Source organism: Monodon monoceros, unplaced genomic scaffold (genome assembly GCF_005190385.1).
Source record: "Monodon monoceros isolate NGI ecotype Baffin Bay Population unplaced genomic scaffold, NGI_Narwhal_1 Super_Scaffold_18, whole genome shotgun sequence".
In the NCBI taxonomy this organism is placed as follows: Eukaryota; Metazoa; Chordata; class Mammalia; order Artiodactyla; family Monodontidae; genus Monodon; species Monodon monoceros.
In genome coordinates this window covers 152,428,901-152,451,460 of record NW_021703774.1, presented here as the reverse complement: position 1 = coordinate 152,451,460, position 22,560 = coordinate 152,428,901, and the positions used below count along the sequence as shown (strand labels likewise).

At 45.2% G+C, this 22,560-nt stretch overlaps 1 protein-coding gene across 3 annotated transcripts in view; it reads left to right on the top strand.

Moving 5' to 3' along the window:
- The first annotated feature begins 351 nt into the window (after window positions 1-351).
- LOC114899737 (protein argonaute-1) overlaps window positions 352-22,560 on the top strand; it is a 34,189-nt gene continuing 11,980 nt past the window's right edge. For 2 of the 3 annotated variants that reach the window (XM_029230751.1, XM_029230753.1), the window contains exons 1-12: window positions 364-593; window positions 5,517-5,700; window positions 7,965-8,085; window positions 8,527-8,708; window positions 9,107-9,243; window positions 9,468-9,602; window positions 9,753-9,840; window positions 10,499-10,646; window positions 14,690-14,809; window positions 15,181-15,312; window positions 15,439-15,572; window positions 18,720-18,904. In XM_029230751.1, coding sequence (XP_029086584.1) covers window positions 569-593; window positions 5,517-5,700; window positions 7,965-8,085; window positions 8,527-8,708; window positions 9,107-9,243; window positions 9,468-9,602; window positions 9,753-9,840; window positions 10,499-10,646; window positions 14,690-14,809; window positions 15,181-15,312; window positions 15,439-15,572; window positions 18,720-18,904 — 1,591 coding nt within the window. In that variant the 5' untranslated portion in view covers window positions 364-568. Of the gene's footprint in view, window positions 594-5,516; window positions 5,701-7,964; window positions 8,086-8,526; window positions 8,709-9,106; window positions 9,244-9,467; window positions 9,603-9,752; window positions 9,841-10,498; window positions 10,647-14,689; window positions 14,810-15,180; window positions 15,313-15,438; window positions 15,573-18,719; window positions 18,905-22,560 lie in introns of all 3 variants that reach the window. The other variant, XM_029230752.1, reaches the window with a different exon arrangement.

Below are 22,560 nucleotides of genomic sequence, written 5' to 3'. Positions count from 1 at the left end.
CTCTCGGAGTGTGTGAGGGTGACCTGGGAATGAGGTGGAAATGTGCGCGTGGCCCTGTGTGAAGGGGGGAGGCTGTGTGTAGGCTTGGAGGGACAGGTTTGGGGAAAAGACAAGGCCGGAGGCTGCTGCGGGGGGTTGTCCTCCCGCCCCGCCCCACTTAAGCCACTGCGTGGTTCCGCGGCGCCTCTACCGGAGCCCTCTCGCCGGGCTGCATGGCGACGGGTGACCGCCAGGGGCCGCTGCCTCCGGTCCCCGGTGCCCCCGCCCCTCTCCATTGGCCTTTGTTGCTGTCGGAGCGCCCCGTTTGACTCGTTCCCGTCCGCCCCCTGGGCCTGGCGGTCGCGCCTGCGCACTGGCAGCTGGCCGGGCGCTAGCTGGGGGAGCTGCTGCAGGCTCCGCGGCGGCGGCTGCAACGGAGGCTGCGGGGGCGGCGGCGCGAGCGGCCGGGCTTGGGGGGGGTAGCCGAGCCCGGCCCGGGAGCCCAAGCAGCTAAAGTGCGGGGTACCTAGGCCCTTCACGCTGGACTCCACAGTCTCCGGGCCGCCTGACCTCCGCACGGGTATATGGGATGGAAGCGGGACCCTCGGGAGCAGGTAAGGGCCCCCGGCAGAGGGGCACGGTGCATGCTCCAAGGACTAGGGGACTCCCGCGTGAAGAGCAGGATTTCCGAGTGAGGAAAGGTTTCCTGAGTGAGGAAAGGGGCTCTTACGAGATGGGGGGCCCAGTTTGAAGGGGGCTGTGTGCAGTTCCGGGGGAAACCTTGTGAAGGGAGCTCAGAGACGGGGGCCATTTATCAAAGGAGGCTGTATGCACTCCTGGAGGTGGGAAGTGCTCTGGGAGAAGGGCCTGAACGCACGTAAGGACACTCGGAGATCCCGGGAGGCCTAGGGAGAGGCCCGGCAGGTGGCAGGGGGCGGGCCCCAGGTGTCCAGGAGAGGAGGGGGTCGACACAGATGGGCCCAGAGCTGCCGCATGCCGGGGGCGGGGGCTCAGCCGGGCTGGGCTGGGCTGATGTCTTTTGGGAGAAGGCGCCAGAGCTGGGCTGTGAGCTCCGCCCCAGCCGGGCCTGACGCGGGGGCGAGGGTCAGGGGGCAGTGGGTGGGGATCCAGCCCCGGGATCCCCCCCCCCCGCCCAGTCTAGGGAGATGGAGCGGAGGCGCCGGAGCATGCGCGGAGGTGGCAGCTGGAACGGGTTGCCCGATGTGGTGGGGGCGTGGCCGCCCGAACCCCCCACCCCCAGACCCGCAGGTTGGCTTGGAAAAAGGAGCGCACTGTTGGGCTGCAGTCTCTCTTAGGTTATGCTGGCAGAGTACAAGTGGAAATGGGCCCCTTCCCCATCTTGGGGCTCTTGCACTTGGCCCTGAAAACCTTCAGTCATAATTTGCCAAGAATAGGTTGAGGGAAACTGCTAAAGTGCCTTATTCTGCCACTGGGATGAGGAAAGACTGGGATGGAAGCAATGTTTTAGGTTATGGACGGGTCCCCCTTGAAGACAGGCCTTAAAAAATGTGTTGGTTACTGAGGTACCAAGGCCAGGACCAGGTTTACCTAGAAGGGGTTTTCTGCCTGGCTTGCACGGTCCAACAGTGAGCAGAGTTGGGATCTTTTAATCCAAGGAAAATGACCTCTCTATTGAATGTCTCCTGAGTCGACAGCCTAATCTTTCTATACCTTAATATTTTTATGTTTGTTGTCCCCCGCTGAGTATCTTTTCTTTTTCCTCTCTCTACTCCCCAGAAACTGTCAGGGCCATGTTATTAGAACCAAGGTCGTCAAGCTAGCCTTTTGTCACAAATACGTTGTTTGGGGTAGGGGGAAGTCTATAGCCTTCACCATGGTGTCCCAGGTGATAGCCTTAACTTCTCCTTATTTACAATCAGGAGAAAAGGCGGTAAGAATAGAGGAGAAACTGAGGCAAGGCTGCCCCAAGAAGACCAGAGTCCCTGGATGTGTTGTGTAGTGGTGGCACCTCCTGTGTCCTGTCTCTTACCCTTTTGATGGGAGGAGCAGTCTGGACCTGGGAATCCTTTAGGTCTTGTCACACTACTTCCTCCCATTTGATCTCGGGGTTGAAGCATCTTTGTCTTTTATACCAGATCTAATCCCCTTAAGGAAATAGCTCCTGCCAACTCATTCTTCGAGTCATCCATTCAATGATCTATAAGTGCTTAGTGACTACTTTCCCCAGGACAAAAACAACCTTGTAAAGGCTGTGTAAGCCTTAAGGTGGAATGCAGGGAGCAACTGACTTCAGAAAACTACTTCCTCCTTCCCTTAGGCCCCTTTTTCCATTCCAGGAGCTCTCCTGGTTTTCTGGGCTGGAGACTACTTGCAGCAACCCAGGGATTAGAGTAGTAGAGGTCCCAGAGGTCCAGATGGATTGCTGGGAGCTGGCACCCATACCAGATTGATCTATTATGGTGAATTTCTAATGGCCTCTAGAGTGATGAAAAAGTTGACTTTTTCTGGTTCATGTTACATATTTATAGCTTCTAGGGAAGGAACTAGAGCCTGGTATCTGGAGTTGGCTGTAGCCTAATGAGGCAGGCTTTACCTCATCAAAAGGTGTAATTGAAATTCATTCTGGAAGCTGTGAGTGGAGGGATCCCATAACTGCCTCCTTCCTAGGCTCGGACTATTTTCTTGGAGGTTTGAGGACACAGTATGTACACAAAGCAAGGTATTTTGCTGGCTTCACTGGGCTTATGGCCAGGTGTGCCTTCTGTGCTCAGGTGTGTTACAAGTACATATACTGGACTGGGAGCTCCCAGAGGGTAGAGGTGGTGTCTGATTTATCTGTGGAACCAGCCAATGTCTAGGCCCTGACACAAGTACGTCTTTATTTTTTGAATTGAATCACATTCCAGTGTGAACATAAATGGTTAAGCACATGTGTGGATATTTAATAATTTGTGTGTACTCAGTGTGTGGACAAATTCTTTTTGGAGCGATTGGCCCTTTACTCTTTGCTTACCGGACAGCTAACCCAACCTTGAGTTTGTCTTTTGAGTGGGCTGTCTAGCTTATTGGGAGGTATGTGTGCCTCAGAACTGCAGGGAAGGAATCCCTGAGCCAGGCCTTTCAGCTCTGTTACTTTTCCTTCTCAGGGCTGGTTGAGGATGGGGGAGGGGGAGTGTCCTTTTCATAGCCCCTCCCTCCATGCTTTTGTCTGCAGGGAAGGGCCCTGCCCCTTTCCCCCAAGGCCCAAGCTTTGTCCTCTGTGCTGGGGCCCTCATCTGCATCACAAAGTGGCCGTCTGTCCCTGTCTGGGTCTGAAGGGAAGTGTCTCCCTTTCTCAGACTAAAAGCTGGGGGCAGGGTGGGGTTAGGGGAGGAACTTTGTACTGCTGTAAGGCTTGCAGGGGAGTGGAGTGGGAGAGAGGTTCTCTCTTCCTCCTGCCTTCCCTAGTTTGGGTATGAAGGGGAGGGTGGGGGCTCCTTGTTTTTCCAAAGCCTCCTAGGAGTGGAGGGTGCCTAAGGCTAAGTCTGGTGTGTAGTCCTGTTTCTGGGAAAGAGAAGGTTTTGAGGCTAGAGTGTCTGTCCCATCCCCCATCATTTCTACCCAGCCCCTAGCTCTAGAGGATGTCTTTCTCCCAAGGCTCCTAACAATTATTCAGCCTGGGAGGCTAAGGAGGTGAATGGAATGTAAGAACTTGGGGAGGGAAAGGGTATCTCTTACCAGCTACTTCCACTAGGGTCATGTTTGTCCTGTGCTGGGTTTATAATTGTTTCTGAGCAGTGTGCAGGTGTTTGTTTGTGTGCTGTGTATGCTTGTGTGTTCTTTGTGGTGTGTCTATGGATCTGTTTGTTAATTCATTTAGTATCTGTATATTGAACACCTATATGCCAGGCGCTGGAGATTCAGCAGTGACCAAGGCAGATACAGCCTGTATCTTTGAAGATCTCACAATCTAGGCTGGTGAGGGGTATGTGTATGAAGGTACACTGTCCAGGTCTAAGTATGTGTTTGGATGTGTATGTCTATCTATGGCTTGTGTATAATTTCTGTTCAGCTCTTTCTGGGGTATGTGGCCAGGTGCTAGTAGTTAGGCTTTCACTTCCCCAGGTAGCTGAATCCTGAAGGCCTTTTCTCCCCAGGCTGGGCTGCCATTCCCGTCTGTGTTTCCCTGTCTGTGGAGTAGGGTAGGCTTGACAGGTGGTTAGAAGGAGACACGGCAGCTTAGCTCTGGAAAGCATGCCCCTCCCTTGAATGGTTCTGACCTCTTCCTGACCCCCCTGCTGAGGATATGCCCCATCCCCCCAGGCTCGCCAACTGTGAAAGCAGATCTCTGGTAATGGGAGGTTCTGGGCTGTTTTGTCCCTCTTTCCTCCCACCTGGGCTGGTCCTCTGCTGGCAAAGACAATAGTAGATGCTGAGGGAGGGTTCTCTTAGGCAGTTTCCTCTTTTCTTCCCTTTCCCCTCAAGCTAGAAAATAAAACCACGGGCAGCAATCAGACTGGTGGCAATAGAGGAGAAAGTAGTGGGAGTTGGCCCTGCCCTAGCCCTTTCCCAAGGACTGCCTCTGTCTTAAACCCCTTCTGTTACTGTCCGGGCCCTCTGTGTAGAAGGAGCTGTGGGCCTGGAAAGAATCTTGTATTCTTCTTCCCAGAAGCAGTAATCTCGTCTTCTCCAGGATGCTACTGTCTGCCCCTCCTTCCCAAATCCTCCACTCTAGTTTACTCTTGCCTCAGTCTCCCATATTTAGCCTGTTTTCATTCCCTAGCTTTTTCTTCTTTTGAACTTCTTCATTGTCTCCCCACTTGCAGCCCTGCTTCTTGCCCAGGCTCTCAACTCTAAACTGTCTTGCCCCAGCCCTAACTCCAGCCTTTCCTCCTTCCCAGTTCAAGCATTTTTGGGCTGTGACCTCCAGTTCCAGCCTCTTCACCAGCTCCGTGTTTCAGCCTCTCTCCTTTCCTTAGTCTCCAAAATCCATCCTTTTAGCCTTTTCTCCTTTTCTGCTCCATCCTCAGCCATTCGGTTGCCTTAATCTTTTCTCAGACACTGCCCTGTTCCTTGCGTGGCCTCCCCCCATCCGCCCGCCCCAGCACTTGGCCTTCTTTAGGTCTTCCTCCTGCCTGCAGTGCAGGGAAGCATTAAGATGATACTATTTTGTGTTCAGGATGGTGATGAGTGAAGTGAGCATCTGGCTGACAGATAATAAGGCTTTCTTGGTCTGCTAGATACCTGAAGGAGTCTTCATCTAGTAGAGGGAAGAAAGAGTTTTGTTACTAGAGCCAGATTTAGCCCGTCTACTTAACATGTAATAGGAAGATATTACATACTCATTTGATGAATTTAATATAGACAACAAGGGTAATTTTCCTAACTGGAAAGAATTTTTTGAAAATGAGCCTGGGTTGTTTCAGCCAGTGGAAGCCCTCAGTTGGGTTGGGTAGTCAGGAAAGAGGCTTTTCCTACACTTTGCTGCTCCCGTTCTAGGAGGCCTTGTGCCTTCTCTGATCAGAGTGGTAAGGAAATTACCAGACTCTACCCTCACCAGCCTCTCTGTCTTGTAGCTGCAGGCACCTACCTGCCCCCCCTGCAGCAGGTGTTCCAGGCACCTCGCCGGCCTGGCATTGGCACCGTGGGGAAACCAATCAAGCTTCTGGCCAACTACTTTGAAGTGGACATCCCTAAGATTGACGTCTACCACTACGAGGTGGATATCAAGCCGGATAAGTGTCCTCGCAGAGTCAACCGGTAAGTAATGCACGTTTAAGCCACTAAGTCCAGTAGTCCTTATTTTCCTGAGTCTCACAGCCTTAAAAGAGAATCCAGAGGGGTAAAAGAAAAACTAGTAGAGGGTGATATCACCAAATTCAAGAAAGTTCTTGAGGAAGAGATTCTAAGTAAGGTAAATGTTGAAAAATATCACTGGATTTGGCTATTAGGAGACAACTGGTACCTATTGCCACAGTAGTTTCAGTAGAGGAGTTGGGCTAGTAATCTAACAGTGAGTTAAGGAATAAATGGAAGGTAATGTGGTAGGGATAGTGAGAACAGATAGCTTTTTTCTAGATAGCTTGATAGTGAAGCATGGGGAGAGAGGGAATATGTTGGCTAGAGAAGATTATAGGGGTCAAGTATAGTGCCTACTGCATTTCATTATTTGTTGAAATGAATAAATGAAAAGTTTTTAAGAATGAGACATGGGTATGTTTATAAACCGAGAAGGAGCTAGTGCAGGAGAGGTTAAAGGTACAAGACAGAAAGGAGAGGAGTGAGTGGGATGTCCTTGCTGAGGCAGGAGGACACATATATATATGCACAATGTAAAAAAAAAATTTAATATTACAGGAAGAGTAGCAATGAAAAATGTCTCGTATTACCCTGGCCTCCTGTCTCCTAGTCCCTTTCCCCAGATGCATTCATTATTACCATTCTTGAGTACACTTCCAGATATTTTTCTATGCATATGCAAGCATATATGTTTATAGAACATTTTTAAAGTGCACAGAATACAGAATCTTATATACACTGCTCTGCACCTTGCTTTTTTCCACTGAACAATATAATTTGGAAAGTAATATATATCAGTACCTACATATCTGTCTCATTCTTTTGCATAGCTTCATAGATATTCCATTGAATGGATATATTATAACCTATTTAATAAATCTATTCAGGAACATGTAGGTTGAGTCTAAACTTTTGCTACAAAAGTGAAACTGTGTAGAATATTAATATAGATACATTTTTGCACGCAGATACAAGTGTATCTGTAGGATAAGTTCCTAGGCTGGAATTACTGGCATAATACATTTAAAATTTTTGAGATGTTGCCAGTTTTTTTTAAGGTAAGTTGTACCAATTTATACTCCCATCAGTAAGGTATCCCCCCATATCTGCACCAATTCAGTATATTGGATTTTTTAGTTGTTGGCATTCTGATAAGTAGAGAATTATATCTTGGTCTAATTTTAAATTGTATTTCTCTACTGAGTGAAGTTGAACACATTTTCAGATGTTTAAAAATTATATATGGAAGGAATATTTCAAGTGTGAGAGGAAAGAAAGAGGAAAAGAGGCAAGTGTATATAAATGTATTTGTTTATATGTCTGGGAACTTGAGGGTGGCCTTGCCTTCTATGTTGTACTCCTTTCAAAATTATTAAAGATGCTTTTTGATCTGAGGTAGGAGTGGATTCTGTCGTTAGGTGGGTAGTGGAGAAGGTTTGACACAATCTATGAGGATGGAAGTGATCAGAGATATGAAAAAGATTGCTGGGCAGCACCGAGGCCTAATTGGCATTAAAACCATGTATTTACAGTTGCTTCCAATGTATAGTTTGAGTCTTTTTATCCAATAGTATTCAAGAGCTTTGGTTTAGAAAGCGAAGAGTTCAGATAGTTGGATGGACTGGGATTTTGAAGGCTAGATGGATACTCTGGAATCTAAGTAGCAGAGGACAGGAACTGAAATCAGGAAAGAGATGATAATGGAGAGAAAACAGGGTGGTAGAACTAAGGACTTCAGAGAGATGGAAGAGGTGAGGTTCTTCTTCCACGCTTTATTCCTATTCCAATTCAGGTCTCTTCCCATCTGCCTTTCTTGATTATCAGCTTGGGGATTGGAGCAGCCTAGATTTTGTTCCTGATTCTGGACAGACCCTGAGATTAAGCCCTTCTCCCCTCAGCCTCCCCTTCTGCTCAGAAGGCACTCACAACCACTCTTTTAGGTCCTTCAGAGCCTGGGTGATCCGAGGACCAAAAATATCACCTGGGAGTGTGCTAGAAACATAGAATTTCAGACTTTGCTCTAAATCTGCTGAATCAGAACCTGCATTTTAGATCTCTAGGTGGTTCATATGAATGTTGAAGCTTGAGAAGCACTGCTTAGAATAGAGATTAGTAGCTGGTAGGACAGAATATAGTAGATGGGACATTGCCTGGAGTTTAAATTACTTCCAAGAGCTTGAAGTAGTAGTCTTTCAGCTTCCACTGGCCTTTCCTATTCCCCACAGGGAAGTGGTGGAATACATGGTCCAGCATTTCAAGCCTCAGATCTTTGGTGATCGCAAGCCCGTGTATGATGGAAAGAAGAACATTTACACTGTCACAGCACTGCCCATTGGCAATGAACGGGTAAGGTTGGGAGTCAGGCTGGACCTGTGTCAGGGGTCTGGGGAGGGACAGAACTCAACTAAGCCTGTTTGGAGTCTGGCAGTCCAGAGATCCCTTTCGTCTTTTGTGCTGAGAAAGTGTGTTTTAGGATGAGGGATGGGTAGGTGCTGATGTTTATTTAGCCTCTTGTATGTCTGTCCCTGTCCAAACAGACTGAGATTAGACTTAAAATAGACATAAGGGACTTCCTACTAAGTGTGGTTGAGAGGGACAGATACACTGAGCCAAGGTGGCTGGAGACTAAGGGGCTGGATTTACTCTGAAGTTTTCATTGTGAGTCCCTATCAGCTTAAGAAGCAGATTCTGGGAAATCTATGGGGTGAAGGATAATAAGGGCAAGGCAGGGAATATTGGACTGTGGGACAGCATCAGCAGTCTTTCACCCCTTTCTCTTTCCTGAAGGTTGACTTCGAGGTGACAATCCCTGGGGAAGGGAAGGATCGAATCTTCAAGGTCTCCATCAAGTGGCTAGCCATTGTGAGCTGGCGCATGCTGCATGAGGCCTTGGTTAGTGGCCAGATCCCCGTTCCCCTGGAGTCTGTGCAAGCCCTGGATGTGGCCATGAGGCACCTGGCATCCATGAGGTACTGGGTGTAGTTAGTATCTGGGCTACAAGTGGTGGCAGAAGTGCTGTGGGAGGAGGAGGGGAATGCGCGTATATTAAGGTCCCACCGTGTGCCTTTCAAATAAAAAATTCTTTGAAGCCCTACCATATACCAGGCAAGTGTGCATATACATTTAGATGGTTTAAAGCTTTGGCCCTGTCCCTTTTAGATATCTTTGGACCTCACCCCATCTGTCCCTGCAGGGCAGTAAAAGGGGAGAGACTTGCACAAGGTCAGTCACACAACTAGTAAAGGATCAGAGCTGGAATTAAAGCCCTGGTGTCCTGCCTTCCAGGCCAGGGCTCCTCCGTGCCCAGGATGCCTCACAGGGTGGGGGCCTGTGCCCGAGGGACCAGTTCTCTGCCTGTCCCTGCCAGGTACACCCCTGTGGGCCGCTCCTTCTTCTCACCGCCTGAGGGCTACTACCACCCGCTGGGGGGTGGGCGCGAGGTCTGGTTCGGCTTTCACCAGTCTGTGCGCCCTGCCATGTGGAAGATGATGCTCAACATTGATGGTGAGTGGGGAGAGCTATGGAGCCAGGGGCACCCTGAGTCCAGTGACCACACTCCCAGCCTCGTCCCTCCCAGCTCTGTAACCACACTCCTAGTCTAATCCCTACAGCCCTGGGACCCCTCCCCCATCCCAATACCCTATAAAGAAGAGGGTGTAAAGAGCAGTGCTTCCATTTATTCTGGAAGACAGAACCTGAGCTGAGCTGTACTTACCATGTCCCCACAGTCTCAGCCACTGCCTTCTACAAGGCGCAGCCAGTGATTGAGTTCATGTGTGAGGTGCTGGACATCAGGAACATAGATGAGCAGCCCAAGCCCCTCACGGACTCTCAGCGTGTGCGCTTCACCAAGGAGATCAAGGGTGAGGACCCAACCAGGCGGGGAGGGGAATCAATGCTACTTTCTCTTTAGTCCTAAAAGGAAATCCCCTTGGGATATATTCAGGGGAGAGGCCAAGCCTGGGCACATGAGCAACCTTTTCCAACCCTGACAAGCAGTGTGTGTGTCCCAGGCCTGAAGGTGGAAGTGACCCACTGTGGACAGATGAAGAGGAAATACCGCGTGTGTAATGTTACCCGCCGCCCTGCCAGCCATCAGACGTAAGTTGACAGGGCTGCTAAGCCATACTGTTGGTGGAAGAGGGCCGATATTTCAACATACTCTGTTCACTTTCTCTGCACCCACACCTGGCCCTGAGGATGAGCCCTGTTTTTGAAGATAAGCTGTGGGAATTTGGCATCCCTCCCCTAACCTTCCCAGATCCATTGATACTCTCCCTACCATTTTTACCTTCTTGGTCTCCACCTTTCCTTCTTGGGCGTTTACTGGAGAGCAGGTGTCTTTCTCTGGCTTCTTTCTCAGTTCTATAAATGTTAGGATCTCTCTCAACTTATTCTTCCTCCTGAAAAAGCAAGTTGCGATCCTAGGCTAGACCCTTGGGTAAGTTGTCACTGATTCCGTCTACCTCCTTCACTTCAGACTGTGCTGGACTGTGAGTGCCTACTGTGTGTCAGGCTTCATGCACAACACTAGACATACAGATGAGTCAGATATGATCTGACCATTGTGGAACTTGCCTTTCAAATCTTTGGCTTCACTCTTGGAGCCCTGTATTTCCTTTGCTTTCCTATGAGTGGTGGGAGTGCTCAAAGAGGTTGGATAGGGATGAAGTCAAGTCTGGCGCTTCCCATGGTTGTAGGTCTAGAAAGGTGTTACTGAATGCTGGGCCATGACACTTCTTTCCCTTCCCCCAAACAGGTTTCCCTTGCAGCTGGAGAGTGGACAGACTGTGGAGTGCACAGTGGCACAGTATTTCAAGCAGAAATATAACCTTCAGCTCAAGTATCCCCACCTGCCCTGCCTGCAAGTTGGCCAGGAACAAAAGCATACCTACCTGCCCCTAGAGGTGAGACTGCCAAGTAATGGCCTGGCTGGGGAACAAGCATGGTACCTGCACACTGATCATCAGAGGTCTATTCTTCCATTTGTAGTCTCTCATCATTTTTAGGTTTGGAAAATTGATGTTCTGAGAGGTCATTCTGTGAAATGTAGGCCTCATTCGTAACTGCTGAGTTCTTTACTTATCCCGCATCCTGCTCTCGTATTCTTTCAGGACTGCCAGGCAGAGGCGAAAGCTGTATTTACTGTTTAATAAGTAATTAGTTCATTCAGTACAGAGATTTCAGATACCTACACTCATGTCCTCTTAATTTCTCTTTCCCTGTCTGGAGCTGGGGATCTAAATGACCTAAAGATACAAGTATACTTTATTTTACAGAAAATGGACATGAACGTTACCTGTAACGTGAATTCTGTATCCCCAGTGATCAATGTGATCCTTTTTTTAAAAAATTAATTAATTTATGTTTGGCTGCATTGGGTCTTCATTACTATGCGCGGGCTTTCTCTAGTTGTGGCAAGCGGGGGCTACTCTTCGTTGCGGTGCGCGGGCTTCTCATTGCGGTAGCTTCTCTTCCTGAGGAGCGCAGCCTCTAGGTTCACGGGCTCAGTAGTTGTGGCTCAAGGGCTCAGTAGTGGCTCAAGGGCTCTAGAGTGCAGGCTCAGTAGTTGTGGCTCATGGGCTTAGTTGCTCCGCGGCGTGTGGGATCTTCCCAGATCAGGGCTCGAACCCGTGTCCCCTGCATTGGCAGGCATCAGATTCTTAACCACTGCGCCACGAGGGAAACCCAATGTGTTCCTTTTGAAAAAGTTTTCGCTCCAAGATTTGTCATATTTTTACGCTTCAGCAGACCTTTGAAATTCTGCAATTAAGGAGAGAATAGTAATGCTCTTAAGTCATTACTTAAGTAATGCTTTTAAGTCATTTGCATTAAGTCATAGAATGCAAATGGAGAACCACTGGGCTGTATTTGGTTTTCTATACACTAGCCAAAATGTCTAATGAGAAACTGTCTCTGACTGCTTCATTGTCTAGTCTAGTGCTGCTCAAAGTGTGGTCAGTGGACCAGGAGCATAGGTATTACCTGAGAGCTTGTTTGAAATGTAGAATCTCAGGTTCCACCTAGACCTACTGAATCAGTATCTCTTTTAACAGAATCTAAAGAGGATTCATATGAACATTTAAGTTGGAAAAGCACTAGCCTAGATGACCGTCTTACTCTGTTCTAGCAGCAGGAGTCAGATAGCTGGGACCAAAACTTAAGCCTTCTTTCTGTGAGCTTTTGGGATTTCAGAACTAACCAGAGGAAATTAGGCTGAAGGGAGAAGAGATCCCAAAGCCCAAGAACTCTGACTTAGTAATAGCTGCTGATGCACAGAAAGTGGGATGAAGACAGGATGTTCTCTGAGATGTAAACAGAAGTCTTCAACGGCAATTACAGCTAAGTAGATAGGCTTTGGGTAATATCTACTGCAAGCTGAGATTTGTTAGCAAATTGACATTACTTCTGTTTAAACAGTAGTTTCCAAGGTGAATAACTTATGTATTTTGATTTTTACTGTTGCTTGTTTATTTAACAAATATTTATTGAACTCCTACTATGAGTCATACACTCTTAGGTGTGGGGAAAGCAGAGATTAACAAGACAGATAAAGTCCCTGCTGTCATGGAGCTTATAATCTAGAAGGGGGAGATAGATAATAAGTTGATAAATAAGATAGTTTCAGTTGGTGGTAAGTGCTATAAGAATAATAAAACAGGTTAAGGGGATAGTCATAAGGGTGGAGCGGGTTGGAGATTCACTTTAGTTATTGTGGTCAGGGAAGGCTCCTTTTTTTTTTTTCTTTTTGGCCACACTGACGGCATGTGGAACTTCCCCAACCAGGGATCAAACCTGTGTGAGTGCGGAATCTTAACCACTGGACCACCAGGGAAGGCTTCTTTTAGGAGACATTTGAGCTGAGTCCCAAATTATGAGATAGAACCAACCTTTTACAACCTGAAGGAAGAGCCTTCCAGGCAAGAGTTTAATAGTGAGTACAAAGGCTCTAAAGCAGCAGAGAGCTTGGATCTTCTTAGAGAGACAGAAGGCTTAGTGGCTGGTATGTAGTGTATGAGGGGAGAAGTAGTAGGAGATGATTTTGGAGAGAGGTACAGGGTCAAATCACATAGGCTATTGTAGGTGATAGTTTTTTTTTAGAATTGCTTTATTGAGAAATAATTCACATTCCATAAAACTCACCCTCTTAAAATGTACAATTCAGTGGGTTTTAGTTAATTCACAGAGTTGCGCAACCATTACCGTTGTCTGAGTCTAAAACATTTTCATCGCCCTCAGAAAGCCCATACCCATTAATAGCCACTTACCATTCCTTCTGCCCTCCTCACCAGCCCCTACTAACCACTCATCTACTTCTGTCTCTGTGGATTTGCCTATTCTAGACATTTCATATAAATGGAATTATATAATATATGGCCTTTTTTTAAGTGGCCTATTTCACTTAACGTAATGTCTTCAGGGTTCATCTATATTGTAGCATATGTCAGAATTCCCTTCCTTTTTAAGGCTGAATAATATTTCGATGTATGTATATACCACATTTTGTTTGTCTGTTCATTCATTGATGGACACTTGGGTTGCTTTCACCTTCTAGCTATTATGAATAATGCTGCTATGAATATAGGCGTACAAATATTTCTTCTAGTCCCTGCTTTCATTTCTTTTGAGTACATACCCAGAAGTGGAATTACTGGATCATATGGTAATTCTGTGTTTAATTCTTTGAGGAATCACCATACTGTTTTCCACAGCAGCTGTACCATTTTACATTCCCACCAGCAATGCACAAGGGGTCCAATTTGTCTACATCCCTGCTTTAGTCTTTTTTCCAGTGTTGATTCTGTAGTTGAAATTATCCGTAAAGAGTTCTACAACTTTAAGTTACCTTCAAGAGAGCAACCTCACAAATTTTAACAATTCTGGATTTTCATTAAGGGAATTGACTAATTCTTTGAGGTACAGAGTCTAAGGGCAGGTGACCTTGTCCTGGTTTTCCCTACCATTGTTCAGCATGAACTCTGGAAGTTAGGCAGAGAAGCAATACTTGGTGTATTGGCCCTATGGGAACAAGTTTTACATTTCATTTCATCTAAATCCTCACAACAGCTTCAGGAGACAGCTAGTGCTTTTTCCGGTGGCTAAAATTAAAGAAGCAGAGTCTTAGAGTGGTTAAGAGTCCTACCCAAGGTAGCATCTTCTAGAATTGGCAAAGCTAGACTTCAAACTCAAGTGTTCTTGAGTTCTCTCTACTTTGCCAAAAGGCTTCCTGTTCACTGCTTCCTGAATATAGTATATTGGGCAATGGAAGTCTTATATATCACTAGAAAGTCTTTTCTGATCTCCATTGTGTTCTCTTGGGCCCAATACAGAGAACCATGTGGCAGGATGTTCCTCACACCAACAGAGCACACTGTCAGTCAACAGACAGTGATTTCTATAGTCCAAGGGCTCAGTGATCATCTGTAGGCTCGGGCTCAAGAGTCGAGTCACTGCTAGTTCTCCTGGTGTGTTGCAGTGTGGAACGACTGACTGCCTGCTACCATTGGAGAGCTGTCTGCTACCTAGGCACCCAGTTTGTGTGTATTGAGTTTTTTTAGTATTAAGAAGAGCTCTAGACTGGGTCCTTTGGTAAATAATAATTTATGCTACAACTTACTGAGTGTTTACAGTGTTCAGAACTGTACTTGGTTCTTTAAGTGCTTTATTTAATTTAGTCTCCAAACAGTCCTAGGAGATTGTTACTGATCTCCCTATTTAATATATGAGCCCTGAGCCCAGATCTGCCTCTGGAGCCTAAGCTCTTAATCACGAAGTGGCTGTATTACCTTTTGTATTGCACGTGGATATTTTCTAACTTACCTGTCTATGAACAAGGGATTTTCTAGTCCATTTCCCAGGACTGACAGCCAAGTCCTCTTCCCTTACTATGGGGCTCCAGGTATAGGGTGAACTATACTCAGGCCAGCGATACGTATTCTTGTTTCCTTAGGTCTGTAACATTGTGGCTGGGCAGCGCTGCATTAAGAAGCTGACTGACAACCAGACTTCAACCATGATAAAGGCTACAGCTAGATCGGCCCCAGACAGACAAGAGGAGATCAGCCGCCTGGTCAGTGAGGATGCAGAGAAATGTATGCTTGGTTGCTCAGTCATGGGAGTCCCTGGTAGCACAGATGCCTTTCTGCCCTGGCAGGACCCTTAGGAAAACAAAAGTCTGGATTTGTTACCTGGGACTCCATAGGACTGCTCTTGCTTCTTGACCCTGTAGCTACTTTGTTTCCTATCTCTTTTTCTCTCCTGTATTACTTCCCTATGTTATCCATTCCCACTTACCTCATCTTCCACTTCCCCCCAACTCCCTTTTTAGGGCTATTTCTTGCCAGCCTCAGCTGTTCTTCAGGGCTTTCTGCTTGGGACCTGGAAGGTGAGCAGTATTGCCAAGCTACTGCTCTCCTGAGATCCCCTTCTTTTGTCTTATAGATGAAGAATGCCAGCTACAACCTAGATCCCTACATCCAGGAATTTGGGATCAAGGTGAAGGATGACATGACAGAGGTGACGGGGCGAGTGCTGCCAGCGCCCATCTTGCAGTACGGCGGCCGGGTGAGCAGGGTCAGGGCCAGACAGCATCTCTGGGACATGTGGGGGGAGGTTGGGTTGTATAGCCCGTGGCTTTTGCTCCCCTACGCACCTGGCTCTACTGAGGCTCACCTGGACGCCCCCTTTGCCTATCCCCAGAACCGGGCCATTGCCACACCCAATCAAGGTGTCTGGGACATGCGGGGGAAACAGTTCTACAATGGAATTGAGATCAAAGTCTGGGCCATTGCCTGCTTCGCACCCCAAAAACAGTGTCGAGAAGAAGTGCTCAAGTAAGGAGGTTGGGTGTATGGATGGAAGGGTGGGAAGGACCCTAGAGCTGCGTAACTTCCTCTACTCCCAGGGGGCCACGATTTGATCTGTAGTCTGTTCTTTCTGAGTCTTGACTCTCCCCACCTGTGCTGTCTGGCTCACACTTCTGCCTGCTTCTTTTCTGTCCATCTGTGGTCAGGAGTCTTGATAAGGAGCCATATCTGTGTCAGAGATGATGATTTCAGGACATGAATCTCCTAAGGGAGACCTGAATTATTTTATTGTTATAATCATTAACATGGGTGGTAAACAGTAGTAGTGATGACTATAATGTTTGTGCCAACATTGTACCTAATTTTATGTTCTCTTATTTCATCTTCACAGTGAGTAGGTGGTGGTATTTCCATTTTCAGGAGACTGAGGCTCAAAGAGGTTAAGTAACTTGTACAAGGTTTGCATATCAAGAAAGTGTCAGATTGGAATCAAATCAGTTCTGAGGTTTCAAAGCTTATATTCCTAATTGGAAATAAAAGTTCAGCTGGTACTCTGAGCTGTCCTTTCCTGTGCACAGAATTTGTTCAGTCGGGTCCAAGTGACCTGAATTAGGTGAACATGAATTGTAAGGGCCTCTGAGCCACCTGTGGCTGAGTGGCTGGGAGTAGATGATAGCAATGAAGAAAGTGATATAGCCAAATGGTTTAAAGGAACAGTTTAGGGGAGTAATGGTCTTGAATGAGTGAATAAGTAAGTGAAGAAGTCACCAACCCTTCCCCTGCAGTCTTCTTTTTTTTTAAACAGCTTTATTGAGATATTTTTCAAATACCACAAAATTTACCCATTTAAAGTGTACAGTTCAGTGTTCCTGCAGTCTTTTGAAGTGGTAGCTTTTTTTTTTTCTCTGGATCTGGAGTAAGGTCAGTGCACTCTGGGGCTGAGAAAGAATCAGTGGAGCTGACCACTTCGGGCAGTGATGAGAATTAGTAGAGATGTGTGCCCTGGTGGGTTCAGCTGGCCTTGGGATTTTCATAAGAATTAGTTACAGCAGCCCCTGATGAATATGGAGACTCTGGCCCTCCTTCTCCCCTCACAGATATATAACTACTTCCACACAATTATAGTTTCTCTTAAATGTGTTCCTCTTGTCTCCTTTACTGGGTTCTTGGGATTTTAGCCCCATTTAAGCCAGACTGCTCTTAGCCTTGGCCAGGCTTTGGAGGGCTGGTCCTTAACCAATATTAGAAAGGCTCTCAGCGCTGTGCCTTTGTGTCACATTGTTGGTAGCTCCACTCTTGGTGTGTTTCTCTTCATTCCCGTGTCCTTCCCCTGTCCCACTCTTTTGAGAAGCAATTTGTTGTTTTGGATATTTTGGGGTACAGAAACTGATAAACCTAGAATCTCAGAGTTGGAAGGAGTCAGTTCATCAGACAGCCCCTTCTTGCAATGATCCCTAGATTCAGGGAGTAAAAATGCGACTTGTACACCTGGGTCAGGGTACCCAGTTGCATGTATGGTTCTGGGCTAAAGATTAAGATTTGAGAGTTTTCGGCTGTGGCAGTGGATGAGATTGTCCAGGGAGAATGTGCATAGTGAACAGAGGCTGAAAATAGAACCCAGAGAAACTAGAAAGGAAATAGAACAAAGTTCCTACATGTGTATGAGGGAATGGGATCCAAAGCACAGGAAAAGCCATCCTTTCCACTGAGACAAAAGGGGAAGAGATGAGGTGGAGAAATTGGTAATTGGGGAGGTATAAGGGAGTCCTAGGGTCAACCCTCAGAATTTTCTTCTGACTAAAGAAGCCGTTACCTCAGCTGTATCACTTTTAGGACAGGATTTTAAGACTTTCTCCATCCTAGAGTTCTCTAAACACTTTGTGGCCCCCAGCACTGGACATAATATCCCAAGTGTGATCTGGTAATAGAAGATAGGGAAAACCACTTTCCTTGAAGTAGAGACCCACTTATTGATGGAATCTGGTAACACCTTGGCTTTTTAAATAGCTATACTGTAGTTGTATACAAAGCAGAGAAATGGAAGAAACACTGTTAGGTTGTCCATCAGAGCCCTGGCTCTTATTTACATGAAATAATAGGTTATATTTTTTATTCTAATGTTTATTTGAAAGAATTTTTAAAATTAGAAGAATATGGAAAACATCCATGTGTCCATCATCCAGAGTATTGTCATATTTATTTTATCCTTTTTAAAAAGTAAATAAAATAGTAAAGATAAATTTGACATTCCTTTATTTTCTCCATTCTAGTCCCGTTCCTCCTTTCTGATGCAGTCACTGTCATGAATTATTACAACCTTCCTACCCAATTTATGTATTTTATATACCTATATGTATATAAGTGATTTAAAATTTTATACAACAGTGTTGTACTATATTAATCTTACAGGTTTTTTTTCTTTTCAACTAATAAGTAAAAAATTTATTTCCTCACTGTATAGGCTTTTAAATCCATCTTACTGATATTTATATGCTATATAATAACATCCCCTAAACGATTGCTTTTATTCTCTATTTGTACATTGTTGCTTTTAATCTAAATGCAGGACTTTCACAATTGAATTTCCTGCTGCTCCTTTCAGTCTGTCATTATATTTATGTAGCTCGATTTTTTTTTTTAATCTGTTGCATGTGAACCCTCTCTTCCAGCTTTGTCTTCCTTTCCTAGGGTAAAGCTCTAAAGCCAAAAGAAAGAAGCTTGTTTAATTATTTGCCCTCAGGCTTCAAAGAACCAGTAGGGGAGGAGGGAGCTCATTTTTTTCTGAGCATCTCCTGTGCTCTGATCACTGTTGGAACCTTATTTATTTTAATTTGAGCCAAGAGGCCTTCCTCTTGGGCATCTTCCTATTGCTGTAGACTTGAAACATAGGAACCAGCTGCTTGAATGGGACAACATGGGGGACTTTGAGAATTCCCACAGATCCCTTCTCTGGGCTCCCTCAGCTCTCTGCTCATACCATTGAACACTTGGCAAGCTCTGTCTTGTCCTATCCAACTGTAAATGTGCTTTTTACACTAGATGTGATGATGTCTCATTCATCTTATAATCTGTCAGTGCCTGTCATAGTGCTAGGCACCTAAGATGGAGGCATTTGGTTAGAGGTATTAAAGTGGGACTTACCTGCCTCCTGTCATGACCATACTTGTGCTGCAGGAACTTCACAGACCAGCTGCGGAAGATTTCCAAGGATGCAGGGATGCCCATCCAGGGCCAGCCTTGCTTCTGCAAATATGCGCAGGGGGCAGACAGCGTGGAGCCCATGTTCCGGCATCTCAAGAACACCTACTCAGGGCTGCAGCTCATTATCGTCATCCTGCCAGGGAAGACGCCAGTGTATGGTACAGTTCTGTTGGGACAGTGATTACGGTGATAGGACTCCTCTCAGGGTAGCTCCCTGGAAGATCCTAGGGACGACTCAGTGTGGATTCTTGGCTCTAGCCAGAGCTGTTCCTTAGTGTCAGTGCTCTTCTTAGAGGAGAAATATTAGACTGTATGAGCCAGTTAGTCATCTCTGGTCCTGTTTACCTGCTCACAGTCCTTCCCAGTAACATTTACTGGGGTCCTCTGTGTGCTGGTGTGTATGCCAGGCTAAGCTGAGCTGGATACAGAGATGGGTCAGTCCAGATTCCTATTCTCAGGAGTGCATTGTCTGTCAAGACATAGGGCAGCACACCCAAGCAGAATTTGTGGTGGTTCTGTTGGTGTTCCACTGCTGGGAATGATGGAGACTTTTTGAGAAGCTTTCCCTCTCTTTTCCTCTCTTTTAAGAATGAGAATGACTATATACATCTCTGACTCAGTGCTCTTCTCTTACTCTTTTTTTCCTTCTCCACGTCTCCTCTTCAAAGGAAGAGGTGTCTCTCCTTTTATCTTACTCAACCCACGTGTGCTCTTGTTTCTATTCCTTCCTTTTACCTTTGGGACCCTTGAACCCTCAAACATCTTTAGATTCCCCACCCTAGAGCACATTACCACAGTTATCTCCTTTAGCTTTTTTCTTCCTATTTTTTTGTTTTTCTTCATCAACGTTTTTAAATGAGTTCTCTACATTTTCTACCCCCACTTCCTCACCAGCCACTTACTCCTTAGCCTTTTTCATTTATTTTACCTCTGCCATTCTCCTAAACCTCCTCTGCAGAGGGCCACCAATGACCTTTCTCCTCTTGACTTCTTGATATTTTCTCCTGTCTCTCCTTAATTGTTTTTGTCATTACCAGGAATGCCTGGCATTTTCCAGATTTCTGTACTCTGCCCTCTCTGCCTTTTCATTCTAGTGAAATTCTCATCCATTTCAGTTCTTTCAGTCACCAGCTATTGTTACTGTATGTTATATTGTATTATTAAAATCTTGATTCCACCCTTGACCTCTCTGCAGTTCCGATCTCTCCCTTTGACCTATCTCCTTTCCACAAGAGTTTATTGATCACCTACTGTGTGTGAAAAGAAACACCGCTAGATCCTGAATACATTGGTATGTGCTCTCTGCTCTTACAAAGTGTTTTGGTGAACCATTTCTTTACTAGCTTGTCTCCTCTGTCTACCAGTAAGCCCTTCTCTTTACTTTTCTCTTATGTGTTGGCATCACAGTTGCTTCTGGGTACCTTCATCCAGACTTTGGGGACAGTCTGTCTTCTCTTTGCCTCACCTCTAATGCTCTTTTTTACAGTATTAAGGTGTATTCCCTGCTCTCCACCCACTCTTCTCAATTTAGTTCTAACATTTCTTCTTAAATCTTTCTTGTATAGATTACTGGATGAGACTTTTTGTGATTGTACTCTCAAAAAAACCCCCAAAACCTTCATTAGCCCCCATTCACAAAATAAAAGTTTTTTAGGGCCCTGATCTTAGTTTAACCTTTTCAGCTTCAGGTACTGTTCCCTTTGCCACACATACCAGAAAGATGACTTGTTCTGGAATTAGATAGAACTGGATTTTAATCCTGGCTATGCCAGATTACTGTCTTAGGCAAATTATCTAACCTTTCTCAGCCTCATTAATTAATTATATAAAATGCAGCGTCTAACACAGTGCCTGTGACATAGTAGATGCTCTAAATGCTCATTCCTTGTCTCTGCTGTCTAGTCTCTGGTTTTGCTTACATCATTTGCCTTTGCCTAGAATATTTAAGTACTCTTTTTATCCTCCACCTTGCCCTTAAAATTCTCTATCCTTCAAGTCCTAGTTTAAATGTACTTATTCCCGGAAGCTTTCTCTTGTCATCCTACCTACAGGATTAACTCGTCTCTTTTTGGATTCCTCTAGAAATTGTATCAGGCTGCTGATCAGTTACGGTCTTGCTTGATATTGTTTTGAGCATGGAGTGGATCTGATTCTGCTCTGAAATCTTCTTCCCTCTGCACATATATACCCGAGGTAGAGCCTTCCGCTCACATGATACTCAATACTTATGGAAGTTGGTTCACCTCAAGTCCATGTCTCTCTTGGGCCATAAATTGGTGTCCCTTGTGATTGATAAAGTGGAGTGTCTTTTTATATTTCTATTGGCTGTTTCACTAGCCTCTTTTGAGAAGTGCCTGCTCAAGTCTTTTCCTTTTTTCATTGGCTTCACTACCTTTTTCTTATTGATTTATCGGATGCTTTTTAGGAGAACTGCCTTGAGTAATTATCCATGTTTCTGGTTTCCTCCATAAAGGGAGAATCTAGTGTTTTTGGCCTGCATGTGGAGTATAGTGCGGCATGCTTGGAGAAGTCAGTGCTTACTCAGAAAATTTTCCCTTCCCTGGGCTCAGTCATGTTATACCTCTCTCCAGTCTCATACCTTGATTAGGACCTTGGGTTTCTTCCACTTACATGCTGTTCTTTGATTATATTGAATACCACTTAGGTAATGGGGGCACTGCCTAGGAATTAAGCCTGCAGATAAGAGGAACAGTCAGATTCTTTTAAAGATCCTTCATCCTCCTTCCTGGTAGGCCAAGTGATGGTCAAAGCAAGGTCCACATGCATTGTGATTGCCCTGAGAGTGTAAAAGGATAGTGTCACATTTGTCCCGTTCTAATCTGCTACCATACCTCACACTGTTCTTAGTATTTTTAACTCCTTCCTCTCCACTAAACTGGTACAATTTTTTTAATGTAAACTTTTTATTGAAGTACAGTATACATATAGAGATCTTTTGTGTTCAGTCAATTAATTCTCACAGAATGTCTTAGCAAGGTAACCAGTACCTAGTTCTGATAGTAGAACATTACCACAATCCCAGGCTACCAATCACTACAGCTCCCCATCAGTGTTAACCACTATTATTTTGGCTTCTAACACCATAGATTAGTTTTGACTGTCTTTGAACTTTATATAAATGGAGTCATATACCATGTACCTTTTTTTGTGTCTGGCTTCTTTCACTCAACATTATGTTTGTAAGATTTATCCGTGTTTGTTTAGTTGTAGTTTGCTACAGTTTTTCCATTATATGATAATAACACAATTTACATGTATTTATACATTCTACTGTTAATGGACATATTTGGGTTGGTTCCAGTTTTTACTATTATAAATAATGCTTCATTGAACATTCTTGTACATGTCCTTTGAACATATATGCCCATTTCTATTGGGTGTGTAACTAGGAGGGATTTTAAGTGTACAAATGTATACTTCCACCAGCAGCAAAGGAGAGTTGTAGTTATTTATATCCTTACCAAACTTGGTATTGTCGCTTTCATTTTAGCCGTTCTTATGGGTGTTTAGTTATACTGCATTTTGCTTTTAATTTGAATTCTCCGGTGATTGATAAAGTTGAGTATCTTTTTATATTTCTATTGGCTGTTTCACGAGCCTCTTTTGAGAAGTTCCTGCTCAAGTCTTTTCCTTTTGTTGCTGGCTTCACTACCTTTCTCTTATTGATTTATAGATGTTCTTTATAATTCCTTTATTTAAATTTATATGTATTATACATATCTGTGGCTTGCCTTTTTACTTTCTTAATGGGTTCTTTTGTTGAACAGAAATTTAAAATTTTAATGTAGTCCTA